Raw genomic sequence first — 22297 nt, forward strand, 5'->3', positions numbered from 1 at the left:
AGCTAGGTGGCCCCAGGGTTCACTTCTCTAAAGAGGGGGTATTATTTGCTCACTGGGTCATTATGAGTCTCCAGCAGGTAAAGGCTGTGGAAGGCAGCATGTGGGCTCAGGAAAAGGCTTTGAAGACTGCAGGTGGAGCCTGGACCTGCAGAGACCCCCCTGCCCCCACCAGGAGCACCTCATTCTCTAAGCTGTCTCCACCTGCCTAGCTCTCTTCCTTCCCAATGACCCCCACTCATTCTGCACCCACAGAGCAGGTGCCCATGTGCTGAAGACAAAACACACTGCACAGCGGGCCTCTACATGGACCCCCACAAACCTCGAGTGGGCACCTGCACTGGCACTGCCACCCATTTCATAGATCCATTCATCCTTCCACACTTTTATTCCTTTTCCACTCCGCCCCTCTCCTGAGAACACCAGGACCCTCTCCTGCTTCCTTGCTCCCACCATGTTCTTGCTTCTTATTCCGCTAAGAAAGAAACCACCAGTAGAGTTCCATGTTCTCCCAGTGACCTGCCTGTCCCTGTGGAGGCACTGAAGGAGTTCCCATCTAGGCGCACCCCGCCTCAGTTCCCCCACCCTGCCCCAGAGCACAGGACACTAATCCCTCCCATCCACCCAAGGATGTTGCTTTGCCACTGTCGCCTCTCTTTCTGCGTCTTAATTATCTTGCCTTCTGTCAGTCATCCCTGTGAGCCTACAAAGAAGCTGTAATATCTCTCATCTTAAACCTTCCTTGACCTACAGGCACCTCTTCCAGCAACCCTCCCATTTCCTGCTCCTCTTACAGCACAACTAAATTCCTGGAAGAGGTGCCCACACCCCATCCTCTCTGGACCCCACTTCCACCAACCTTCCTAGGCATTAAAATCCGCTGGTGAAGATCAGCGATGCCCTCCGTCTCTCCGATGTCGTTCTCAGCCCTCACCTCACCCACTCTGGGGAGTCCTGGGCACAGAGCTGAGGGCTGCCATCCGGGAACGTTTCTCCTCTCAGTTCCCAGGACTTGTGTCATCTCTCTGCATATTTACTTCCTGGCTGAGCTGGCAAGCCCTAGGGGTGGAAAGTCCAACCAGTGTGGACCACACCCCATGGACAGTCATATCTGCCCTCCCGACCTCTGCCCTGAAACCTGATGCTTATATCTGGGAGTTGAATCGGCTTCTCATACGTTACTTTTCCAAAAGGGAACTCTCCATTTTAATCCCTCCTAACCCGCTTCTCAAAGAAAGGCAATGCCAAAGAATGCTCAAACTACTGCACAATTGCACTCATCTCACACGCTAGTAAAGTAATGCTCAAAATTCTCCAAGCCAGGCTTCAGCAATACGTGAACCGTGAACTTCCAAATGTTCAAGCTGGTTTTAGAAAAGGCAGAGGAACCAGAGATCAAATTGCCAACATCCGCTGGATCATCAAAAAAGCAAGAGAGTTCCAGAAAAACTTGTATTTCTGCCTTATTGACTATGCCAAAGCCTTTGACTGTGTGGATCACAATAAACTGTGGAAAATTCTGAAAGAGATGGGAATACCAGACCACCTGACCTGCCTCTTGAGAAATCTGTATGCAGGTCAGGAAGCAACAGTTAGAACTGGACATGGAACAACAGACTGGGTCCAAATAGAAAAAGGAGTTCGTCAAGGCTGTATATTGTCACCCTGCTTATTTAACTTCTATGCAGAGTACATCATGAGAAATGCTGGACTGGAAGAAACACAAGCTGGAATCAAGATTGCTGGGAGAAATATCAATAACCTCAGATATGCAGATGACACCACCCTTATGGCAGAAAGTGAAGAGGAACTAAAAACCCTCTTGATGAAAGTGAAAGAGGAGAGTGAAAAAGTTGGCTTAAAGCTCAACATTCAGAAAACGAAGATCATGGCATCTGATCCCATCACTTCATGGGAAATAGATGGGGAAACAGTGGAAACAGTGTCAGAGTTTATTTTTTGGGGCTCCAAAATCACTACAGATGGTGACTGCAGCTGTGAAATTAAAAGACGCTTACTCCTTGGAAGGAAAGTTATGACCAACCTAGATAGCATATTGAAAAGCAGAGACATTACTTTGCCAACAAAGGTCCGTCTAGTCAAGGCTATGGTTTTTCCTGTGGTCATGTATGGATGTGAGAGTTGGACTGTGAAGAAGGCTGAGCGCTGAAGAATTGATGCTTTTGAACTGTGGTGTTGGAGAAGACTCTTGAGAGTCCCTTTTACTGCAAGGAGCTCTAACCAGTCCATTCTGAAGATCAGCCCTGGGATTACTTTGGAAGGAATGATGCTAAAGCTGAAACTCCAGTACTTTGGCCACCTCATGCGAAGGGTTGACTCATTGGAAAGGACTCTGATGCTGGGAGGGATTGGGGGCAGGAGGAGAAGGGGATGACAGAGGATGAGATGGCTGGATGGCATCACTGACTCAATGGACGTGAGTCTGAGTGAACTCCAGGAGTTGGTGATGGACAGGGAGGCCTGGCGTGCTGCGATTCATGGGGTCGCAAAGAATCGGACATGACTGAATGACTGAATCTGCTTCTCCTCCCTCCCTGCATCCCCATCTGTGTACCGCAGCCACAGCCCAAAGCCCTGGAGTTGTCCTGGACGCCTCTCTTTGCCTCTTACCCCACCTCTGACCCCTTCAGAAAGTTCTCCCCTCTTGACCTTTGCAGTCCACGCTGAACCTGGTGCAGCTTACCACCTGTACTGTGACCACTGTCACTTCCCAGGACTGGTAGGCGCCCCTCAACTTCTCTCTGCATCCTGTCACACTATTCACCTGCCCAAACCTGCCAGGGCCTCCCCAGCCCCTTCCCCACCTTCTCCGCCTCAGAGCAAAGTCAGATCCCTGACTCACCTGAAGCTTGAGATCAGCCCCCAGTCCTCCTCCTGCCTCAACTGCCAACACCTCCCCTCACTCACTGTGCTCACCCACACGGGCTTCTTGCCTGTGAGGGAACACTGTCCGTCCCTGGCCTTGGACTTGCTGTTTCCAGTGCCTGGAACTCTCTGACTCAGGTAAGCACAAGCTCCCTTCAGATCTCTGCTCACCTGCTATGTCCTCAGAGAGGCCTCCCGAGACCCCACTATCTAAAACAGCACTATCTTCAATCGCTCATTGGCCCCTTGCTTGCTTTATTTTTCTTCACAGCCCTTATTGCTTCCACTTCATTTTATTAGATTTAGGACTTTGTTTATGCTCTTTTTCCAACTAGAAAGTTAGTTCTATGAGCTTAGACTCTTGTCCATCTTGTTCATCATGTGTCACTTGTACCTAGAACAGTGCCAGGAACAGTCTAGGCTCTTGCATTTTATCTTATGGATGGATGAATGAGTAGATAGATCAATGGGTGAATGGATGGATGGATAGATGGATTGGTGGAAGGGTGGATAGATAGATGGATGGATGGATGGATGGATGGATGGGTAGATGGATGGACAGATAGGTAGATGGATAGATGGGTGGATAGGTGGATGGATAGATGGGTGGATGGATGGGTGGAAGGATGAATAGATAGGTGGATGGATGGGTGGATAGATGGGTGAATGGATGGATGGATAGATGAATGGATAGATGGGTGGATGGAAGGATGGGTGGATGGATGGAGAGATGGGTGGATGGATGGATGGATAGATGGGTAAATAGATAGATGAATGGATGGATGGGTGGATGGATGGATGGATAGATGAATGGATAGATAGGTAGATGGATAAATGAATGGATGGAAGGGTGGATGGATGAATAGATAGGTGGATGGATGGATGGATAGATGGGTGGGTGGATGGATAGATGAATGAATGGATGGGTGGATGGATAGATGGATAGATGGGTGGATGGATGGATAGATGGGTAGATGGGTGGCTAGATGGGTGGATGGATGGATAGATGGATGGATGGATAGATGGATGGATATCCACAATCACACAGTAAAATGCCTGAAGGGCAAAACACAGAACACATCAAAATCTCTTGCATCTGAGTAAAACTTTATTTTTACCCTAAAGCCCACTCACATTTGTACTTCCAGACACCACTGGGGAGGTAAGGATAGATGTTTCCACTCAGAATTTCAGTCTCTGGGAGGAGACACACTATCCAAAGGCTGTCTGAACCTGCTACCTTCCTTGGGTGACATCCGCAGATTCATTCCCTCCACCTGAGATGTTTGTAGGAGAAATCTCTGTAGCCCAAGGGTTCTGGGGATTCCTCTGGTCTTGGATGAGCTGGGGAGGCTGCAGCAAGATTGATAAGGCTGATTCTGGCGGGTGGGGAGGACCCTCTGCAGAAGCTGGAGCTCAGAGACTGTCTTGTTTTATCAGGAGAAGCTTTAAAAGGGCACAGAACATGAGTGACTTTGGCTTCTGGGGTCTTCTCTCCCTTCCCTTCCTGCAGGAATGTGACCCATCATTCTGAAGTGACTCTCTCTATCATCTTCCTTCCCTGCAGGATGCATTCTTTTTTTGAGCTCAAAACTCCTCAAATGTTGTTTTTCAAGTGTTAGCCTGCCCAGGGAACATGCAGTGGCATTTGCTCTGTTTCTGAGTTGGCTGTATTCACACCTGGTCCATTCAAGCTCCAAACCTGGGTGTTTCTTAAGGCCAAAGCCAGGTCTGAGGCACCCACACGGTCCATTAACTATGTGGCTAGATGCTGTACATATTCGCTGAGGATACCCAGACCGTGGGGGCAAGGGTGATCAGACTCAGGATCAGGCCCAGCCAGAAGCAGGTGGGCGTGAACTGACCTTGAACGAGAATTTGCATTATCTCACTTAATCCTCTCAACAATCCTGCAAGGGGAATACTAAGAGCACCCTCACTTCACAGATGAGAAAACTGAAGCTCTGACCACACTGCCAGGATGTGGTGGAGCCTGGATCCCCTCCAGGCGTGTCTGACTACAATGCCAGCGCTCTCTCCATCAGGCGCCTGTGGTTCACATATATGTTTCTGGAACAACGGGCAGGGATCACTAACAGATTGAAAGGAAGGCCAAAAGCATCTCAAGGTTCTGGTCAATGCACGTTGCTGCATATTCCAGGGTATGACCTCCAGGGGGCGCTCTTGTAATGGTGCAGGTTCCTTATACTGCCTCACTCCAGGGTCAAGAGGGGGCAGGGTAGGCTGCCAGGAAGAGCTAACTGAGGCTTCAAGCCCACGGTAGACAGAGGACAGTTTTGTTTGCTTTGTTTTTTTAATTACTCAGAAAGAATGTTTGTTTATAGATTTTAGAAAACCAGGAGCAGAGCGCTTTAGAGTTCTGGGCAGTCATGTTTTATCTTCATTTGTTCAGTCATTGGCAGAGTAGCAGAGAAAACGGTGTTAAACCTAGCTCGTGATTGCTGTTGTTTAGTCGCTAAGTCGTATCGGGCTCTTTTGAGACCCCATGAACGGAAGCCCACCAGGCTTCTCTGTCCATGTGATTTTACAGGCAACAGTACGGGAGTGGGTTGCCATTTTCTTCTCCACAGAGGACAGTTTTGAACCTTAGATGTTGCCTCATTTCGGAGGCACCCTAACCCGGCAGTCCCCCAACATTTTTGGCACTAAGGACTGGTTTCCTGGAAGACAATTCTTCCTCGGACCGGGAGTCGGGGGGAATGGTTTCAGATGATTCAAGCACATTACATTGATCGCATCACCACCTCAGTCAGCTCCATCTCGGAACAGCAGGCGTTAGAATCGTAAAAGGAGAGCGCATGCGCGGTTCATGGTCCGCGCACAGGGTTCGCCCTATGAGAATCGAATCCCACCGCTGATCTGACAGGAGGCGGGGCTGAGGCAGTAATGTAAGCGATGGGAATTGGCTGTAAATACAGTTAAAGTTTCTCTCACTCGCCCCCCTCTCACCTCCTGTTCTGCAGCCAGAATCCTAACAGGCCACGGACTGGTACTGGTCCATGGCCCGGGGTTGGGGACCCCTGGGGTTGGGGGCCCCTGCCCTAACCTCTGTTTCCTCCACGCTACTCCTCCCCACCAATCCCTGCCCCCAGACATCCCTCACGAGCGCACCAAGGTGACACAGCCCCTCCATTCTGACCATGTCTGGCCTACGGTGTGGTCTCCAGCAGGCTCCTGTGGAAGAAATGCGCCGGTAAAGGGGTGTTCCGGAGCCCCCTCCACTACCTCAGGAGGCAAACCCCAGGTTGGACCCAGAGGAGATCCTGGGTCAGGAGCTGTGAGGGAACCTGAAGTTGATGGGGAAGGGATATCTGAGGAAGGAACTGGGAGGCAGCTGCAAATGGTCAGAGAAGAGTGGGGCCTGATAGCGGGGGGGACCTTGGCCATGGAGCTGAGGGTCAGCTGGGGCCACAGGGCTGCCTGATTCTGCCCACAATGGCACATGTCCGGGCTCTCAGAGCTGCCCAGGTGGGCTACCTTGGACTTCCCTGAGGAGAGGTTGTAACAGGGTCAACCCCATAGGCAGAGGCCAGTGTCAAAGGTCAGCCAGACATCTTGGGCTTTGCTGGGGCCAGTCAGGGGACTAGGGTATTTCCAGGGCCTGGGATCCCAGGGCTCAGCCACCAACTCCCCTTAACAAGTTCAGATCTTGGTGAGACCCGCTCATTGCCCACCCCCTCTCCTCCTCCCCCAGACACCTGAGCTCAGGCCCCACGGCATAGCAGATGGAGGTGGGAGAGGAGCCACTGAAGGTGGAGCTCAGGACAGACGTGTAGGCACCCATGAACGGGAAGACCAGCCAGTCGCCCACATCCAGCTCTGGCAGCTGCACCTCCTTCAAGAAGAGCTTGTCAAAGGCATCACACGTGGGGCCAAAGAGGGTGCAGGGGAAGAGGGACAGCTTGGGGCTGAGCTCCTGCAGGGACATGGGGATAGGGAATCAGAGAAGACCCCACACACACACCTCTACCCACTTCTCATCAAGCAGGGCATGCCCCAGGGCACCAGCAGAAAGGACTCTCTTATCCACCCACACTGACCAATTCCTAAATGATCCCTGTGTGCCAGGCATTGCTCTTAACCCGGCCTCATGGAGCTTATGTTCTAGAGACTGACTCCAGCCTTGCCAATTCACAAGTGCAGACACAGATGGGACCTCAGCTTTCCCATCTATAAAGTGGGAAGATTTTATTTAATAATCGCTCAAAATACTGGGCCTCAAACCTAGCTTCATTGAAAGTGCTTGAGGAGTTTTCACAAAGGATCATGCCAGGGTCCCAACCCATGAGAAATTCCGATATCAGTGGTCTGGGGCCTGGTCCGGGCAGAGAAGTATTAAAACTTCCCAGGTGATTCTAATGTGAAGCAAAGTTTGAGAATCTCTACTTCCTAAGTCTCCTGCATCTCCAAGATTCAAGGACTCTAGAACAACAGACAGAAAGACAGACAGCCAAAGGGAAGCATATACCCCTCCACAGACCCATGGACCTAGACACGCATCTTCCCGCATAGGTGTGAATCGCCAGGCCCACACAGAAGTGCACATGCCAATATGCGCAGATACACTTGCACATCCTGGCACATGCAGAAGGTGTGACAATCCACTAAGGCACCAATAATCTGAGATCCTTCGCCTCTCCCACTGGTAGCAGGGAATCCTGCCCGAGGGGGGCTGGCCCAGGTGGTCTTAAGGTCTAGGAGGTGCCAGAGCCATGAAACCTTCTCCTTACCTTCACCATAATGGGCATCCTGGGTTCAGACTCCCTGGGAAAGATGCGGAATGTTCCATAGTGGCCATCATTGAGATAGTACAGCAGCTTCCGGCGGCCTCCTGAGGGCGGGCAGAGGGCAGCACTGAGCTGTGCCCAACCAGGGCTGACCCTCAACACCCGAGCCCAGCACCTGTGGGGGAGCCCTGACCCTCTGCCCAGCACTGGATAACCCCTGTTCCCTGCTCCAGGAGTCTTCTCTGAGCCCATGGACAGTTGGGGCCTGCCCTCTGCACTCCCATTGCCCCTCCGCCTCCACCCCCCACCTTTCAGTGTTCCTCCCTTCTCCTCTTCATCTTCCTCTTCCAAATAAGAATAATCTAACTAGACTTCCTTAGTGGTCCAATGGTTAAGAATCCACCTGCCGATTCAGGGAATACAGGTTCGATCCCTGGTCTGGGAAGAACCCGCGTGCCATGGAGCAACTAGGCCTGTGCGCCATGACTACTGAGCCCGCGCTAGGGCCTGCGAGCTGCAGCAGCAGAAGCCCTTGCCTACAGCCCGTGCTCCGGAGCTAGAGAGGTCCCCACAATGAGAAGCCAGTGCACCACAACTACAGAACAGCCCCCACATGCCAAAACTAGAGGAAGCCTGCACACAGCAACAAAGACCCAGCACAGCCAGTAAATAAACAAAAGAATAATCTAACTAACACACCATATGACTCAGGCGTTGTTCTAAGTTCCCTACATGTATTCAACTATTTAATCCTCCTAACTACACTCTGAGTGGGTTCAGCGAGCCCTACTTTACGGTTGAGAAAACAGTCTTGTCAGCAGTCATGTAGGAGACTGTGGCAGGGCTGGGATTCGCCCCCAGCTCACAGGTCTCATGTTCTCTGCCCTCCCCTTAGACCAGGTGCCCTGAGCACCTGCTGCATGAGTCAAACTGGGAGCAAACGGTCTTTTCGTGACTTGATTCCATCATGGTTGGTCCTTAGTGATATGCTAATTTATCAGTTTCCTTCCTCAAAGGGGTGCCTGTCTAAACTACATTTTCTTATTTTCTATATTCTTTTTTTCCCCCTATATTCTTGAGGCTCCAGCATCTGGGGCCTTGCTGACCCTAGCGAGACTGCTCCTCCCCAGGCTGGTTAATTTCTAGAGACAGCAAGTGACTGCCTTGCAAGTATGCCTTGCCCGTGCCAGCCAACCAATCCAGTGTTCATACTGCAAACCACCTCTGGATGGAACTCACAGAACCAGAAACTACCTCTGGCCTAATCCTCCTAGGGCAGTCCTTACCCCCCACAACCCACTGAAATTACTCAAACTAGCCAATCCCAAACCTGCCAGTCCAACTCACCCTGCTTCACCCATTCTGTTCCTCGAAAACCACAACAGAGGCTCTGACCAGTCTTTTCCCGTGTCCTTCTGCTTCCTGACCCATCCTGTCCTTCCCCTTGTGGCCCTGAGTGGCCTGCCTCACCTCTGGGTTCTCCAGAGGAAGCTTTACGGCAGTTATTTCCAGGTCTTACACAAACTGATTAAAACACATTCCAGGTATTATCACCCTGCTTATTTAACTTATATGCAGAGTACATCATGTGAAATGCTGGGCTAAGTGAAGGTCAAGCTGGAATCAACATTACTAGGAGAAATATCAACAACCTCAGATATATAGATGATACCACTCTAATGGCAGAAAGTGAAGAGGAACTAAAGAGCCTCTTGATGAGGGTGAGAGAGGAAAGTGAAAAAGCTGTCTTGGAACTCAACATTCTAGGGAGGGAGGTGATAGGCAGGTTCAAGAGGGAGGGGACATATACTTCACTACTGGTTTCCTTGGTAGCTCAATCAGTAAAGAATCTGCCTATAGTGCAAGAGACCAGGGTTCAATCCCTGGGTTGGGAAGATCCCCTGGAGAAGGAAATGGCAACCCACTCTAGTATCCTTGCTTGAAAAATCCCATGGACAGAGAAGCCTGGTGGGCTACAGTCCATGGGGTTGTAAAGAGTCAGTCGGGCACAACTGAGCAACTAACACAATGTGGCTGATCCGTGTTGATGTTTGGCAGAAACAAATACAATTCTATAAAGCAGTTATCCTTCAATTTAAAAAATAAAGCTCAACATTCAAAAAATAAAGATGGTCCCATCTCTTCATGGCAAATAGATGGGGGGAAAGCGGAAACAGTGACAGATTTTCTTTTCTCCGGGCTACAAAATCACTGCGGATGGTGACTGCAGCCATGAAATTAAAAGACGCTTGCTCCTTGGAAGAAAAGCTATGACAAACCTAGGCAGCGTATTAAAAAGAAGAGACATCACTTTGCCAACCAAGATCCATATAGTCAAAGCTGTGGTTTTTCCAGTAGTCATGTGCAGATGTGAGAGTGGGACCATAAAGAAGGCTGACCACCAACGAATTGATGCTTTCCAAGTGTGGTGCTGGAGAAGACTCTTGAGAGTCTCTTGGACAGCAAGGAGATCAAACCAGTCAATCCTAAAGGCAATCAACCCTGAATATTCATTGGAAGGACTGAAGCTGAAGCTGCAATACTTTGGCCACCTGATGGGAAGAGCCAACTCCTTGGAAAAGACCCTGATGCTGGGAAAAACTGAGGGCAGGACAAGAAAAGGCAGCGACAGAGAATCAGATAGTTGAATAGCATCATCGACTCAGTGAACGTAAGTTTGAGCAAGCTCTGGGAGATAGTGAAGGACAGGAAAGCCTGGTGTGCTGCGATCCATGGGATTGCAAAATCAGACACACCTTAGCAACTAAACAACAACAAAGTACATTTAAAAACATTGCCCTACTCTGACAAGCATGGGGAACAGCATCTTAGCACTCTGCCTCTGTTGATGTTGCCAGTGGAAGCGTGTGATGCTTTCTCTCCAGCACCGTCATACTTCTGATGCATATTGAACTAGTGCTCATCTATGACCCCCAGATCCTTCGGACAGGACCTACTACCAAGGCAGTGTCTTCACAACCACTCTTCATCTGTTCTTAGAATATTGCTTTCTGGAATCTAAACTCGAGATTTTGTGCTGATTTCTGTTAGCATTTGAAGCATTTCGTAATATTTGGGCATTTAGATGCCCAGATCCTTCTGAATACTGATTTTCTGCCCTCCCCGCTGACCCCGATATACTTCCTACCATCCTCCCCCCTCTTTCTTAGTTGCCATCACTGAAGCCATAGCCCCAGTTGTCCCTAAACTACTTAGTCGTGAGAGGTAGTCAAGACACCCCTAAGGTCAAGAGCTCAGGTCTGCTTGGCACGTGGTATTTGAGACAGGCAGACCAGGTCCAGTGTATCACTGACCAGCTGTGATGCCTCGGACAAGTCCCTTCCTCTCTCTAAGCCTCACTATCTCTGCCTGTAAAATGGGAATGACCCCAAAGTACTTCACAGGGTTGTTGAGCAGAAATGAGAGAAAATACATATTTCACACATGATAGATATTTAATAATTGGCAACTCTTGTTTTTATGGAAATAAAAATGAGTCCCTAGGGACTTCCCTGGTGGTCCAAAGATTAATACTGTGCTGCTTCCACTGAAGGGGGCATGGGTTCAACCCCTGGTCAGAGAACTGAAATACCACATGCCCCGTGGGGTGGCCAAAAAAAAAATACACATACAAAAATTACCCCTTACCATAATAAAGATACAAATTTTAAAAATAAGCCCTTAATACTTAGAGTTTTGTTAAATGATGACTTGAAATCATAGGCTTCCTATCACAATATCCTTTAATCAGACGTTTTGTGAATAAACGCAATCAGCTGACACAAGTGCCTTGGGATTACAAACCTGTGGGCCAATCATTTGTCCAAAGGAGAAGGGAGGAGATTAAAGCAGCTTATAAATATTTATATGTCAGTTATCATAAAGCAGCAAAGAATAAGAGCACTAAGCCAGTGGGGAAAATCTATTCATGTTCTCCATCTTATCATGCAATGGAGTTTCTGGTTAGCTCACTTTGTGTGAAAACCAAATGCTGCAAAAATAACACTGTAAAAGAGCTCCTGCGGTGGTTAGGTTTACCATTACCCTGCAGATGTCACCCTTAACCTTCAGGCCATGACGACAAGGGTGCCTTCTTATATGTATTGTAAGAATTTGCATTTACTCACTGTATTTTTGGCACCGGAATCTGCCCCTGTTAGATAATGCTTGCTGGATGAATTTAAAGTGCACAGCAGCACGATTTTGTCCATGAACCTCATGGGCTATAAACGCCATATAAATCCACTGGCTACTTAGGAAAAATGAAGACTCTTCATCTTGCTTCTCACCTCCCAGTCTGAGAACAATAAAATAGTGATACTAACAGGTTCATTCTCATACCCAATTCAAAGCTTGTTTCCTGCTAATTAGGCATTTGGGGGTGGAGCCCAGACCCCCTATCCATCCTCTGCTCCTGGACAGTGGCCTGCCCACCCACTGGGCTCCAGCACAGCCTTCTTGGCAATGATGTTGACAGCGGTCGTGCAGACAAATGTTGCATAGAAGCGTCCAGGCTCTGCGATGACCTCGACGCCACTCCCCTCGGGGAAGTCCTGGGCCAGGGCAGTGTTGATCACTCCTGCCACCTGCAGGGACAGACCCAGACTTTAACATGGCCAGTCCATCTGAGGGGGCTTTACCTGCACACTCTCCCTTCATTCCCTTGACAGCTGTGTGGGGAGTCATTATCTCCATTTTACTAGGGAGGAAACAGGTAGATGCTGTGGCCCATGGTGGGGAAGTAACTTGTCCAAGGGCACAGAGCACCCTGAGATATCTGAATTTGGGACCACTTAAATTAATACACAGTCAGCAAAGACAAAATGTTCCCCAGGTCACAAGGATAACAAACTTCTACCTGACTGTAGCTTAAGGGGGGATAGCAACTAACACCTCTAAAGAAAGACACGGAGCCAGATATGCACATGCTCATATATGCACACAGGCCATGCAAGTGTAGTCAGACAAAGACCTCTCAACAAAGACAAATCTCATGTGACTCACAGTTCATATGACCTCCTCGTACACAATCTCATATGACCTCCTCATACACAAACACACACACTTGGTCCCCTGAACCCAAGCTGGAGCACCCGGCTCCCTCTCATCCTCCCCATCACCTCCTCAAACTCAGGGTCAGAGCCTTCCTCTCCAGAGAAGCCCCCTCTGATGTCCAGGAGGCTCATGTCATGCCCAATGCTGCTGCCCATCTCAAACACGCGCCAGCAGTCGACGATGGCCTTCATGAAGTTACGGGGTGTCTGGCATCTTGAGCCCACATGGAAGCTGAACACACATCAAGTGACATGTAGAGAAACACCCGTGAAAAAGCAAAGGTCAGTAGGAGGACAGACATGGCCAGAAACACCGAAGCATGGTCATACTTGAGTTGGAGCACTCAAGACTGTGTGGTGGTCACCTCTCTTAGCAGCCCCTTCCAAGTGCCTCATTGCAGGGGCTTCCCTTTCTCTCCCCCTTGGAAGGTGTGTGTTCAGAACCCGAATCCCCATGCCTGTGAGGAGGGCCAGGTCGGGTGAGGCCAGTGCAAAAGTTCAAGGGGGTGCCACAGTACTAAATGATCAAGATAAAGAACATTAAATGCAATCGTTGTAAAGAGCAAAACTGATTTAGAAACATCTACAATGACGAAAATACTAAAATGTAAATAAAGACAAGATTAGTAACAGTAGGGACTTCCCTGGTGGTCCAGTGGTTAAGAATCCACCTTGCAATACAAGGGACACGGGTTCGATCCCTGATGGGGAACTAAGATTCCACATGCCGGAGCAACTAAGCCTGTGTGCTGCACCCACTGAGTCCACACGCCACAGCTAGAGAGTCCACGCTCTGAAACCAAAGACCCCATGTGACACGACTAAGGCCCAATGAAGCCAGATTACATGAACACTTAAAAATAATACAGGCGCTTTATACGCACAAAAGTGGTAACAGTAGCTGAACCCGGAAGCAAAAGGAAAGATGAGAAATGCCAATCCTGTCTTTAGTTAAAGTTTTAATATTTTTCTCATCGTGATTTTTTTGCATTATTTTTCATTTTTTCAAATATTGTATTCAGTTCAGTTCAGTCGCTAAAATATTATTTAGCTAGAGTACTAACTTTGTTCACATCCCCTTAAATTTTGCACCCAAGGCCTTTGCCTCCTTTGCCCCACCCTAATCCCAGATAACATCCAGCTTCTTCGCTGAGAACAGAGAAGCACCTTGAGGCCCAGAGGGGCTTCAGCTGACCAGAGCGTACCCAGGAAGCCAAAGGCTGGAGGTAGACAGTGGAAATTTTGTCAAGAGAACACACTGGTCATAGCAAACACTCTCTTCCAACAACATGAGATGATGCTACACATGGATATCACCAGATAGTCAATACTGAAATCAGATTGATTACATTTTCTGCAGCTGAAAATGGAGAAGCTCTATATGTTCAGCAAAAGCAAGACCTGGACCTGGCTGTGGCTCAGATCATGAGCTTATAGAAAAATTCAGGCTTAAACTGAAGAAAGTAGGGAAAACCACTAGGCCATTCAGGTATGACCTAAATCAAATCCCTGATGATTATACAGTAGAAGTGACAAATAGATTCAAGGGATTAGATCTGATAGACAGAGTGCCTGAAGAACTATGGACGGAGGTTTGTGACATCCTACAGGAGGCTGTAAGAAGACTGCCTCTTCTTAGAAAACAAGAAAAAGAAATACAAAAAGGCAGAGTGATTGTCTGAGGAGGCCTTGCAAACAGTTGAGGTCAAAAGAGAAGCGAAAAGCAAGGCAGAAAATGAAAGATGTACCCAACTGAATGCAGAGTTCCAGAGCGTAGCAAGGAAAGAAAAGAAAGCCTTTCTAAGTGAACAATGCAAGGACACAGAGGAAAACAATAGAATGGGAAAGACTAGAAATCTCTTCAAGAAAATTGGAGACATCAAGAGAACATTTCATACAAGGATAGGCATGATAAAGGACAGAAATAGTTAGGACCTAACAGAAGCAGAAGAGATTAAGAGGTGGCAAGAACACACAGAACTATACCAAAAATGTCTTAGTGCCCCAGATAGCCACGATGGTGTGGTCACTTATCCAGAGCCAGACATCCTGGAGGGTGAAGTTAAGTGGGCCTTAAGAAGCATTACTATGAACAAAGCTAGTGGAGTTGATGGAATTCCAGCTGAGCTATTTCAAATCATAAAAGATGATGCTATTAAAGTTCTGCACTCAATATGCCAGTAAATTTGGAAAATTCAGCAGTGGCCACAGGACTGCAAAAGGTCTGTTTTCATTTCAATCCCAGAGAAGGGCAGTGCCAAAGAATGTTCGAACTACCGCACAATCACACTCATTTCACATGCTAGCAAGGCCGTGCTCAAAATCCTTCAAGGTAGGCTTCAGCAGTATGTGAGCTAAGAACTTCCAGACGTACAAGCTGGGTTTAGAAAAGGCAGAGGAACCAGAGATCAAATTGTCGACATCTGCTGGATCATAAAGAAAGCAAGGGAATTCAAGGAAAGCATCTACATCTGCTTCACTGACTATGTTAAAGCCTTTGACTGTGTGGATCACAATAAACTGTGGAAAATTCTGAAAGAGATGGGAATACCAGACCACCTTACCTGCCTCCTGAGAAACCTGTATGCAGGTTAAGAAGCAACAGTTAGAACAAGACATGGAAAAATTGACTGGTTCAAAATTGGGAAAGGAGTATGACAAGGTTGTATATTGTCACCCTGCTTATTTAACTTATATGCAGAATACATCATTTGAAATGTTGGACTGGATGTATCACAAGCTGAAATCAAGATTGCCAGAAGAAATATCAACAACCTCAGATACGTAGATTATACCATTTAATGGCAGTAAGTGAAGAGGAACTAAAGAGCCTCTTGATGAGGGTGAAAAGGGAGAGTGAAAAAGCTGGCTTAAAACTCAACATTCAAAAAACTAAGATCATGGTATCCAGTCCCATCACTTCATGGCAAATAGAAGGGGAAAAAGTGGAAGCAGTGACAGACTTTATTTTCTTGGGCTCCAAAATCACTTTGAATGGTGACTGCAGCCTTGAAACTAAAAGGCGCTTGCTCCTTGGAAGAAAAGCTATGACAAACCTAGACAGTGTATTAAAAAGCAGAGATATCACTTTGCTGACAAAGGTCTGTATAGTCAAAGCTATGGTTTTCCCAGTAGTCATGTGTGGATGTGAGAGTTGGACCATAAAGAAAGCTAAAGAATTGATGCTTTCGAAGTGTGGTGCTCGAGAAGACTCTTAAGAGTCCCTTGGACTGCAAGGATATCAAACCAGTCAATCCTAAAGAAAATAAACCCTGAATTTTCATTGGAAGGACTGATGCTGAAGCTGAAGCTCCAATACTATGGCCACCAGACGTGAAGAGCTGACTCCTTAGAAAAGACACTGATACTGGGAAAGATTGAAGGCAGGAAAAGGGGGCGACCTGATGAAATGGTTGGATGACAACTGGCTCAATGGACATGAATTTGAGCAAACTCCAGGAGATAGTGATGGGCAGGGAAGCCTGGTGTGCTGCAGTCCACGGGGTCACAAAAGAGTCAGACACGACTTGGCGACTGAATAACAGCAACGACGGACAGTGGAAACCAAGACTCCTGGCTCCTCCTTTCCAAGCAGGGAAAGCCAGTCCACTCACCTGGTTCCAACCACAGCCAACCCCAGGTCCCTGGCAGACTCGAGCAGATGTTCACACACCTCCAGCCTGGCCCCAAACTTAGAGCTCAGGGGAAAGATGCTGTCACTGTCCTGGGTCCACCAGAGGACCAGCCTGGGAGAGGGGTGCAAAGGGTATCAGAATTTCTTAGGCACATGAGCCCCGAGGCCCCCCATCCTACCTCCCTCCAGCTTCCCACCCACTTCTGCCTAGCTCCTTTGGACTGTCCAGCTATGGAGACCCAAAGAGTGAACACACTCACTACCTACAGGCTTCTGTCCAGGCAAGAAAAAGCAGGAAAAGGATAAATGCCGGGAGCCGGCATATTGCATATTGAGGGCATATTGCATATTGAGTGCATATTGCATATTGCATATTGAGTGCAGCACTTTCCACAGCATCATCTTTCAGGATCTGGAATAGCTCAACTGGAATTCTATCACTGCCGGGAGCCTGCGTGAGGAGCTCCACCCATGACAAAGGTCATGAGGAAGGAGGCTCGGCATACGCAAAGGCGGGATCGAGCCTCAGGAGTCCCCCTGGAAATTCTCGAGCATCTACCCCCAAAACCAGAGTCTGCCTACTTTCTGCTTTGTGCTCTCACCTACACCTCTGACTTTACGGGGGGCTGTCCCCCACTACCTCTCTCTGAAAAAAGAGTTAGATTACAGTTCCAGTTAATAATTCCTGGGTGTGACAGTGTTTAACCTACAAACTCCTTTGGAAATCCTCTAGCCTGCCTGAATAGGTTTTTCCGGCCACGTGTGATTGTTCAGAGCCTCCCAACTGTGAGAGGCAGGAGATGTTCTAAACTGTCTAAACACAGATTCCTTTGAGTAGTTAAAAGATTGATTAGAAATTGTATTGGTGAAGGGTTTTTCACTTACTGGGCCAATGTTTGCTGCTAAGTCTCCATACCCCTTACCTACTGTGTCCTTGGCAGTGTATTGATTGATATAATGGGTGTATAGAAATGTAAGTAGTAGCTCAATGTTTGTAACCTTGGACCCTTGAGTTAATTCTTTTCTTGATTGAGCCCACCTCACCTTTGCCCTATAGGAATGCAGCTTTGTCCAATGCTTTTTTGGAGGCTGGTGCCTGACTTTGGAATAATCACCTTTAGAGAAAGATAAGTTTCTTAAAATGTTAACAGGCCTCCTGGCCAGAAGATGATGTAATTCACCTGAACTTTTGCACATGGAGTTTGAAAGCCTGGCTTCGATTAGGACCAGGAATTGCTGTCCTTGCATGACTCCACCCCTTCCCCCATTATCCTCTATGCACAACTTAAGGTATAAAAACTACTTTGGAAAATAAAGTGCGGGCCTTGTTCACCGAAACTTGGTCTCCCCATGTCGCCCTCTCTCCCAAATTCTGGGTGAGTCTCCATCTGGAGCGCGGAACCCGCCATGCTTGCTAATTATGCCTGGGCTTCTAAGATCCGACCGGGGAGGCCTCAGTGTCTCCTCTCCTTCAGGAGAACGGAAGGACGCCTGCGGCCTACGTAAGTGGTGCAAACTTCTTGTCTTGAAGTTTTATTGGTCTCCCGCGTAAACCAAGCTACTCAGCCTCTTTTCTCCACTGAATTTTCCTACTGAGCTATCCTCATCCTATTACTCTTTATATCTTTGATAAAATATTTAAATAAATAGGTCGCCGACGCCGTCCCCGCTTCGAATACCCTGGATCAGCCGGGGCTGGTCCCTGGCAGATAAAATTATAAATACACCTTCCATAGGCCTCCACATTACAGGATCAGAGATGTTAAATAACTTTCCTAAGATCAGGCAGCATGTGACAAATGAATCTGAAATGTGATCCCTGGCCTCCCTGACTCCAATACGAGTGTCTTTTCCATAAGGTCAGCTAACGCCAGACCACCTTCTAGGCTCTTCCCAGTGTCTATGTGAACACAGGCATTGTTCATTTGGCATCAATGGGCACCAACGAAGGCATCAGGCCACCGACCCAAATTCTTGTACTTTGCTGCTTTGGCCTGTGCCAGTGACCACATGAGTCTTCCTTCATCTGATTCCTGCAGCCAGTTCCAACAGCCGGGGTCCCAGGTTTAACGTCCCTTTTTCCACCTGTCTCTAGTTTGCACCCACTTCCTGCTGGTCTCACCTGATGCTGGGCCACCTTGATTAGCTCCTCCTCGCTGTTGAACACCAGGAGCTTCACCCCGTGGAGGGAAGCAAAGCGGATGTGGGAGACAGGCTTGCAGGGGTTGGCATAGACGATGCGTGAGGGAGCCACGCCCAGGTCCAGCACCTGCTCCAGCTCGCCCTGGCATGGGTGAGAGCCAGAGTGGGGAGCTGCCCTGATGCCCCTCTATTCTTTGGGGATGGGAACCCTGGGCATGAGCAAAAGGGACTGCCCTTGACTGAACCCCTATTGTGCAGTGTGCTGAACATGACTGTGCCCTTTTGGCTTCTAGAATCTTCCAAGTGATAAGGCTGTGTTAGGACAAGAACAGCAGCTGTGTCTTCAAGCTTGTGCTTCCCCTCATTCACTTAAGCTGTCTGCCTTAGTCACAAGGACCAGTGGGAGACTGATCCCCCGTAGGGCATTCATTTATTCTTTCCCAAACAATTGAGGACTAGGAGTGTCCGCCCCTGTTGAGGAGCTGCAGTCTCCACTCCAGGACCCCTGGCAACTGGCCTTTTTTTCCCCAGGAAGTGTTGGGCTTGTGAATGAGTCAGCTGGCCCAGGCTCACCTGGCTGGAACAGTCGAAGCTGGTGCCCAGGGCGGCCAGGACACGCAGCATCCAGGGGCTGCTGTTGCACTTCACCACGTAGAAGGGTGAGACCCGCGGCAGGGCCTGGCGGAAGACCTGGTGGCGGCTGGCCAGCACGTCCAGGTCGGCCACCATGAAAGCATGTCGGCAGTCCTGCCAGGACAGTGAAAGAGAAAGAGAAGGCTGGGTAGTGGGTTATCTCACCTGACCCTCAAAACAACACTATGCAGTAAGTGCTATTGCTGTTGTCATTTCAGATATGGGGAAAAAAAGATTCAGAAAGAAGTCACTGGCTCAAGGTCACAGAGAAAGTACTGGCTAGGATAGAGTTTGATACCAGATCTTCCAACTCTTTTTTCCAGTAGTCGTGTATGGATGTAAGAGTTGGACCATAAAGAAGGCTGAGAGCCAAAGAACTGATACTTTTGTGGTGCTGGAGAATACTCTTGAGAGTCCCTTGTACTCCAAGGAGATTAAAGCAGTTAATCCTAAAGGAAATCAACCCTGAATATTCATTGGAAGGACTGATGCTGAAGCCCTAATACTTTGGCTACTTGACGCGAAGAGCCAACTCACTGGAAAGGACCCTGATGCTGGGAAAGATTGAAAGCCAAAGGAGAAGGGGGTGTCAGAGAACGTGATTGTTGGACAGCATCACCAGCTCAATGGACACGAATCTGAGCGAACTCTGGGAGCCAGTGAAGGACAAGGAAGCCCGGTGTGCTACTGTCCATGGGTCACAAAGAATTGGACATGACTTAGCAACTGAACAACCACAACTTCTAACTCTTAAAATAGAGGGACAAGAGGGAAACAATCTTTGTAGATCAAGAAAGGGGAAAGACAGCTCCAATCCTCAACCAGGCAGCTTGGCACTGGGTAAAACCCCCAAGCGGTGGCATGGGGAGGGAGCTAGAAGGGAACAGAATGACTCTATCACCCCCAGCAGAGCAGAGCTTTGAAATAAGACCTAGGAAACTGACATAAAACCAGAAAACAGAAAGTCTTATTTCTTGCCCCCCAAAGCAGGGACTGAGACACCCTCATCCTTCCTTACTGCCCCCCTCCTCTCTCCCTCCTTCTTTACCGAATCCGAGAGCTCCTTGATCTTCTTCAGGACCACATCCCAGGCAGTTTCTCCAGGCTCCAGGGCAATGATGTCCTTTGGCCATGTGCTTCCAGGGCTTTCTTTACTCTCCTTTGAGTTCCCGATGGGAATGCTGACCCCCGACACTCCAACCAAACCCTCGGCCAGGTGCAGTTTCAACATCCTAAAAAGGGCTGGCACTGAGATGGGACCTCTTCCCTCCTCCCAGCTCCCCACTGGCCCCAGAGCCAGAGTTCTCAGGCTGTAACTTCTCAGCCCTCCCATTCAGCTACCACAGCTCCATGGAGCCCTCGTGAATTTTCCCATCTGTAAAATGGGCCGCTGGTCAGGCCCAGTCTGCTTCAGAGACCTAGTAAGGGACCAAGCAAGACCCACAGGCTGAACACAAGGAATAGAGGCTTGGCATCCTCCTCCGGGCTCCTCCACACAGATGTTCCCATTCACAGATGGGAAAACTGAGGCTGAGGCCAGGAAGGATAAGTGCAGAGTTTCAGGATCTTCAGATTGTAGGGTTCACAGCCAGGGCCCAGGAGATGATCCAGGTTCAGGGTCCCCATTCTACACACAGGAATGAGAGACCCAGAGAGAGGAAGGGACTTGATCGAGGTCACCAAATGGTCAGTGGCAGAGCTGGGACTGGCACCTGGGGTCTCTAGACCAGAAACGGACCTGCTGCCAGCCAGGAATCCCTGAGACCAAAGCAAGGATGGCCTGCAGCCAGGGGCCTTCTGTTCTGGCAGCTGGGACTTGACCTGTACCCCCCACGCCACACACAGACTCACCTGCTGCCTATGGTGACCTGCTTTCTCAGGCTCAAACTAGGGAGCTGGGATCTGTGGTGTCTGGCTTGGGGTAAATGCCATGGGAAGAGCAGAACTCAGCCCAGATCTCAGGGACCAGGGCAAATACCACCCCAGGCTGTCCCTCCAGACCTCAGCCGGCCAGCCCTGCCTACTCAGCCCAGACCTCCCAGGCTCCGAGAACTAACCCTCTTTTGTCACCCACACAACAGGATCACATGGACTGTTTGCAACCCCATGGATTATACAGTCCATGGGATTCTCTAGGCCAGAATACTCGCGTGGGTAGTATCTCCCTTCTCCAGCAGATCTTCCCAACCCAGGAATCGAACCGGGGTCTCCTGCATTGCAGGCGGATTCTTTACCAACTGAGCTATCAGGGAAGCCCACGGTGAAGTTAGACTCCAGTTATAAGGGAATGTCAGTGACAATCAGAGTCGAGGGACCCTGGGAACCCTGCATCCACCCTTCCCACTTCACAGATGGAAACACCGAGGGGCCCAGAGGTCTCCAGAGGACTCAGCAAACCTGGAGGAGGTCTGGGAGCAGAATCAGGACCTGACTCTAACCACAGGCAGGTTCCACTGCCTTGGAGCGAGAGCTGGTCTCTCCTGGTGCAGTGTCTCTGCCCTCCACGGCAGATTTAAATACCTTGCTAGAAGTTTCTCCAAACGAAAAAGTGAGGCTGTTCGTCACTCAGGTCCAGTCACCCTCTCCCTCCCTGGCCCCACCCCCCCTCCATGTGGGCTGCTGAGATCTCTGTGACCTGCGGGCCCTCCCACGCTAAAGCCGTCACCCTGGAGCTGCCTTGCTGTCACTTGCTGCTGCACTTAATCTCACCTCTGTGTTCTGACCAGAGCCTCCTGTGCCTGTTCCAGGAAGGAAGTACAGCCAACAGCCTGCTTCTGACCTGATTCTTCTCTTCTGCCGGCCTTGCTTGACCTTCTGCTCACTTGAGGCCTCCAACCTTATTCCCTCCCACCAGGGGTCAGTGCCCCCCGAACCCCTACCATCTTCAGGCTCTGGGGGCTTAAACATTTAGGAAGGGGCAACAGGTAGAGCCTGGAATGGAGGGAGGGACTCTCTGTAGCAAATCTTGTTAATTCCATCTGTGATTCCAAACAAGATAATAAAGTCCAGGACTTCCCTGGTGGTCCAGCGGTTAAGAATGCACCGGCCAGTTTAGGGGACACAGGTTTCATCTCTGGTCCAGGAAGATTCCACACGCCTCAGAGCAACCAAACCCATGTGCCGCAACTAGCGAAGGTTGCACGCCCTCGAGACTAGCGAGTAGCTCCTGCTCACTGCAGCTAGAGAAAGCCCAGGTGCAGCAA

General features: G+C 49.2%; 1 protein-coding gene across 1 annotated transcript; it reads right to left on the bottom strand.

The window, feature by feature from the left end:
- Positions 1 to 6053: 6053 nt before the first annotated feature.
- On the bottom strand, positions 6054 to 20325 carry LOC113900448 (antizyme inhibitor 2-like). Its single transcript, XM_027554241.1, is given in 9 exon segments — positions 6054 to 6078; positions 6603 to 6820; positions 7635 to 7735; positions 12070 to 12217; positions 12752 to 12917; positions 16300 to 16463; positions 18442 to 18603; positions 19035 to 19208; positions 20143 to 20325. Coding segments are annotated over 9 exon segments (1341 nt in total).
- Between the last annotated feature and the right edge of the window lie 1972 nt (positions 20326 to 22297).

This window comes from Bos indicus x Bos taurus, chromosome 2 (assembly GCF_003369695.1).
Source record: "Bos indicus x Bos taurus breed Angus x Brahman F1 hybrid chromosome 2, Bos_hybrid_MaternalHap_v2.0, whole genome shotgun sequence".
In the NCBI taxonomy this organism is placed as follows: domain Eukaryota; kingdom Metazoa; phylum Chordata; class Mammalia; order Artiodactyla; family Bovidae; genus Bos; species Bos indicus x Bos taurus.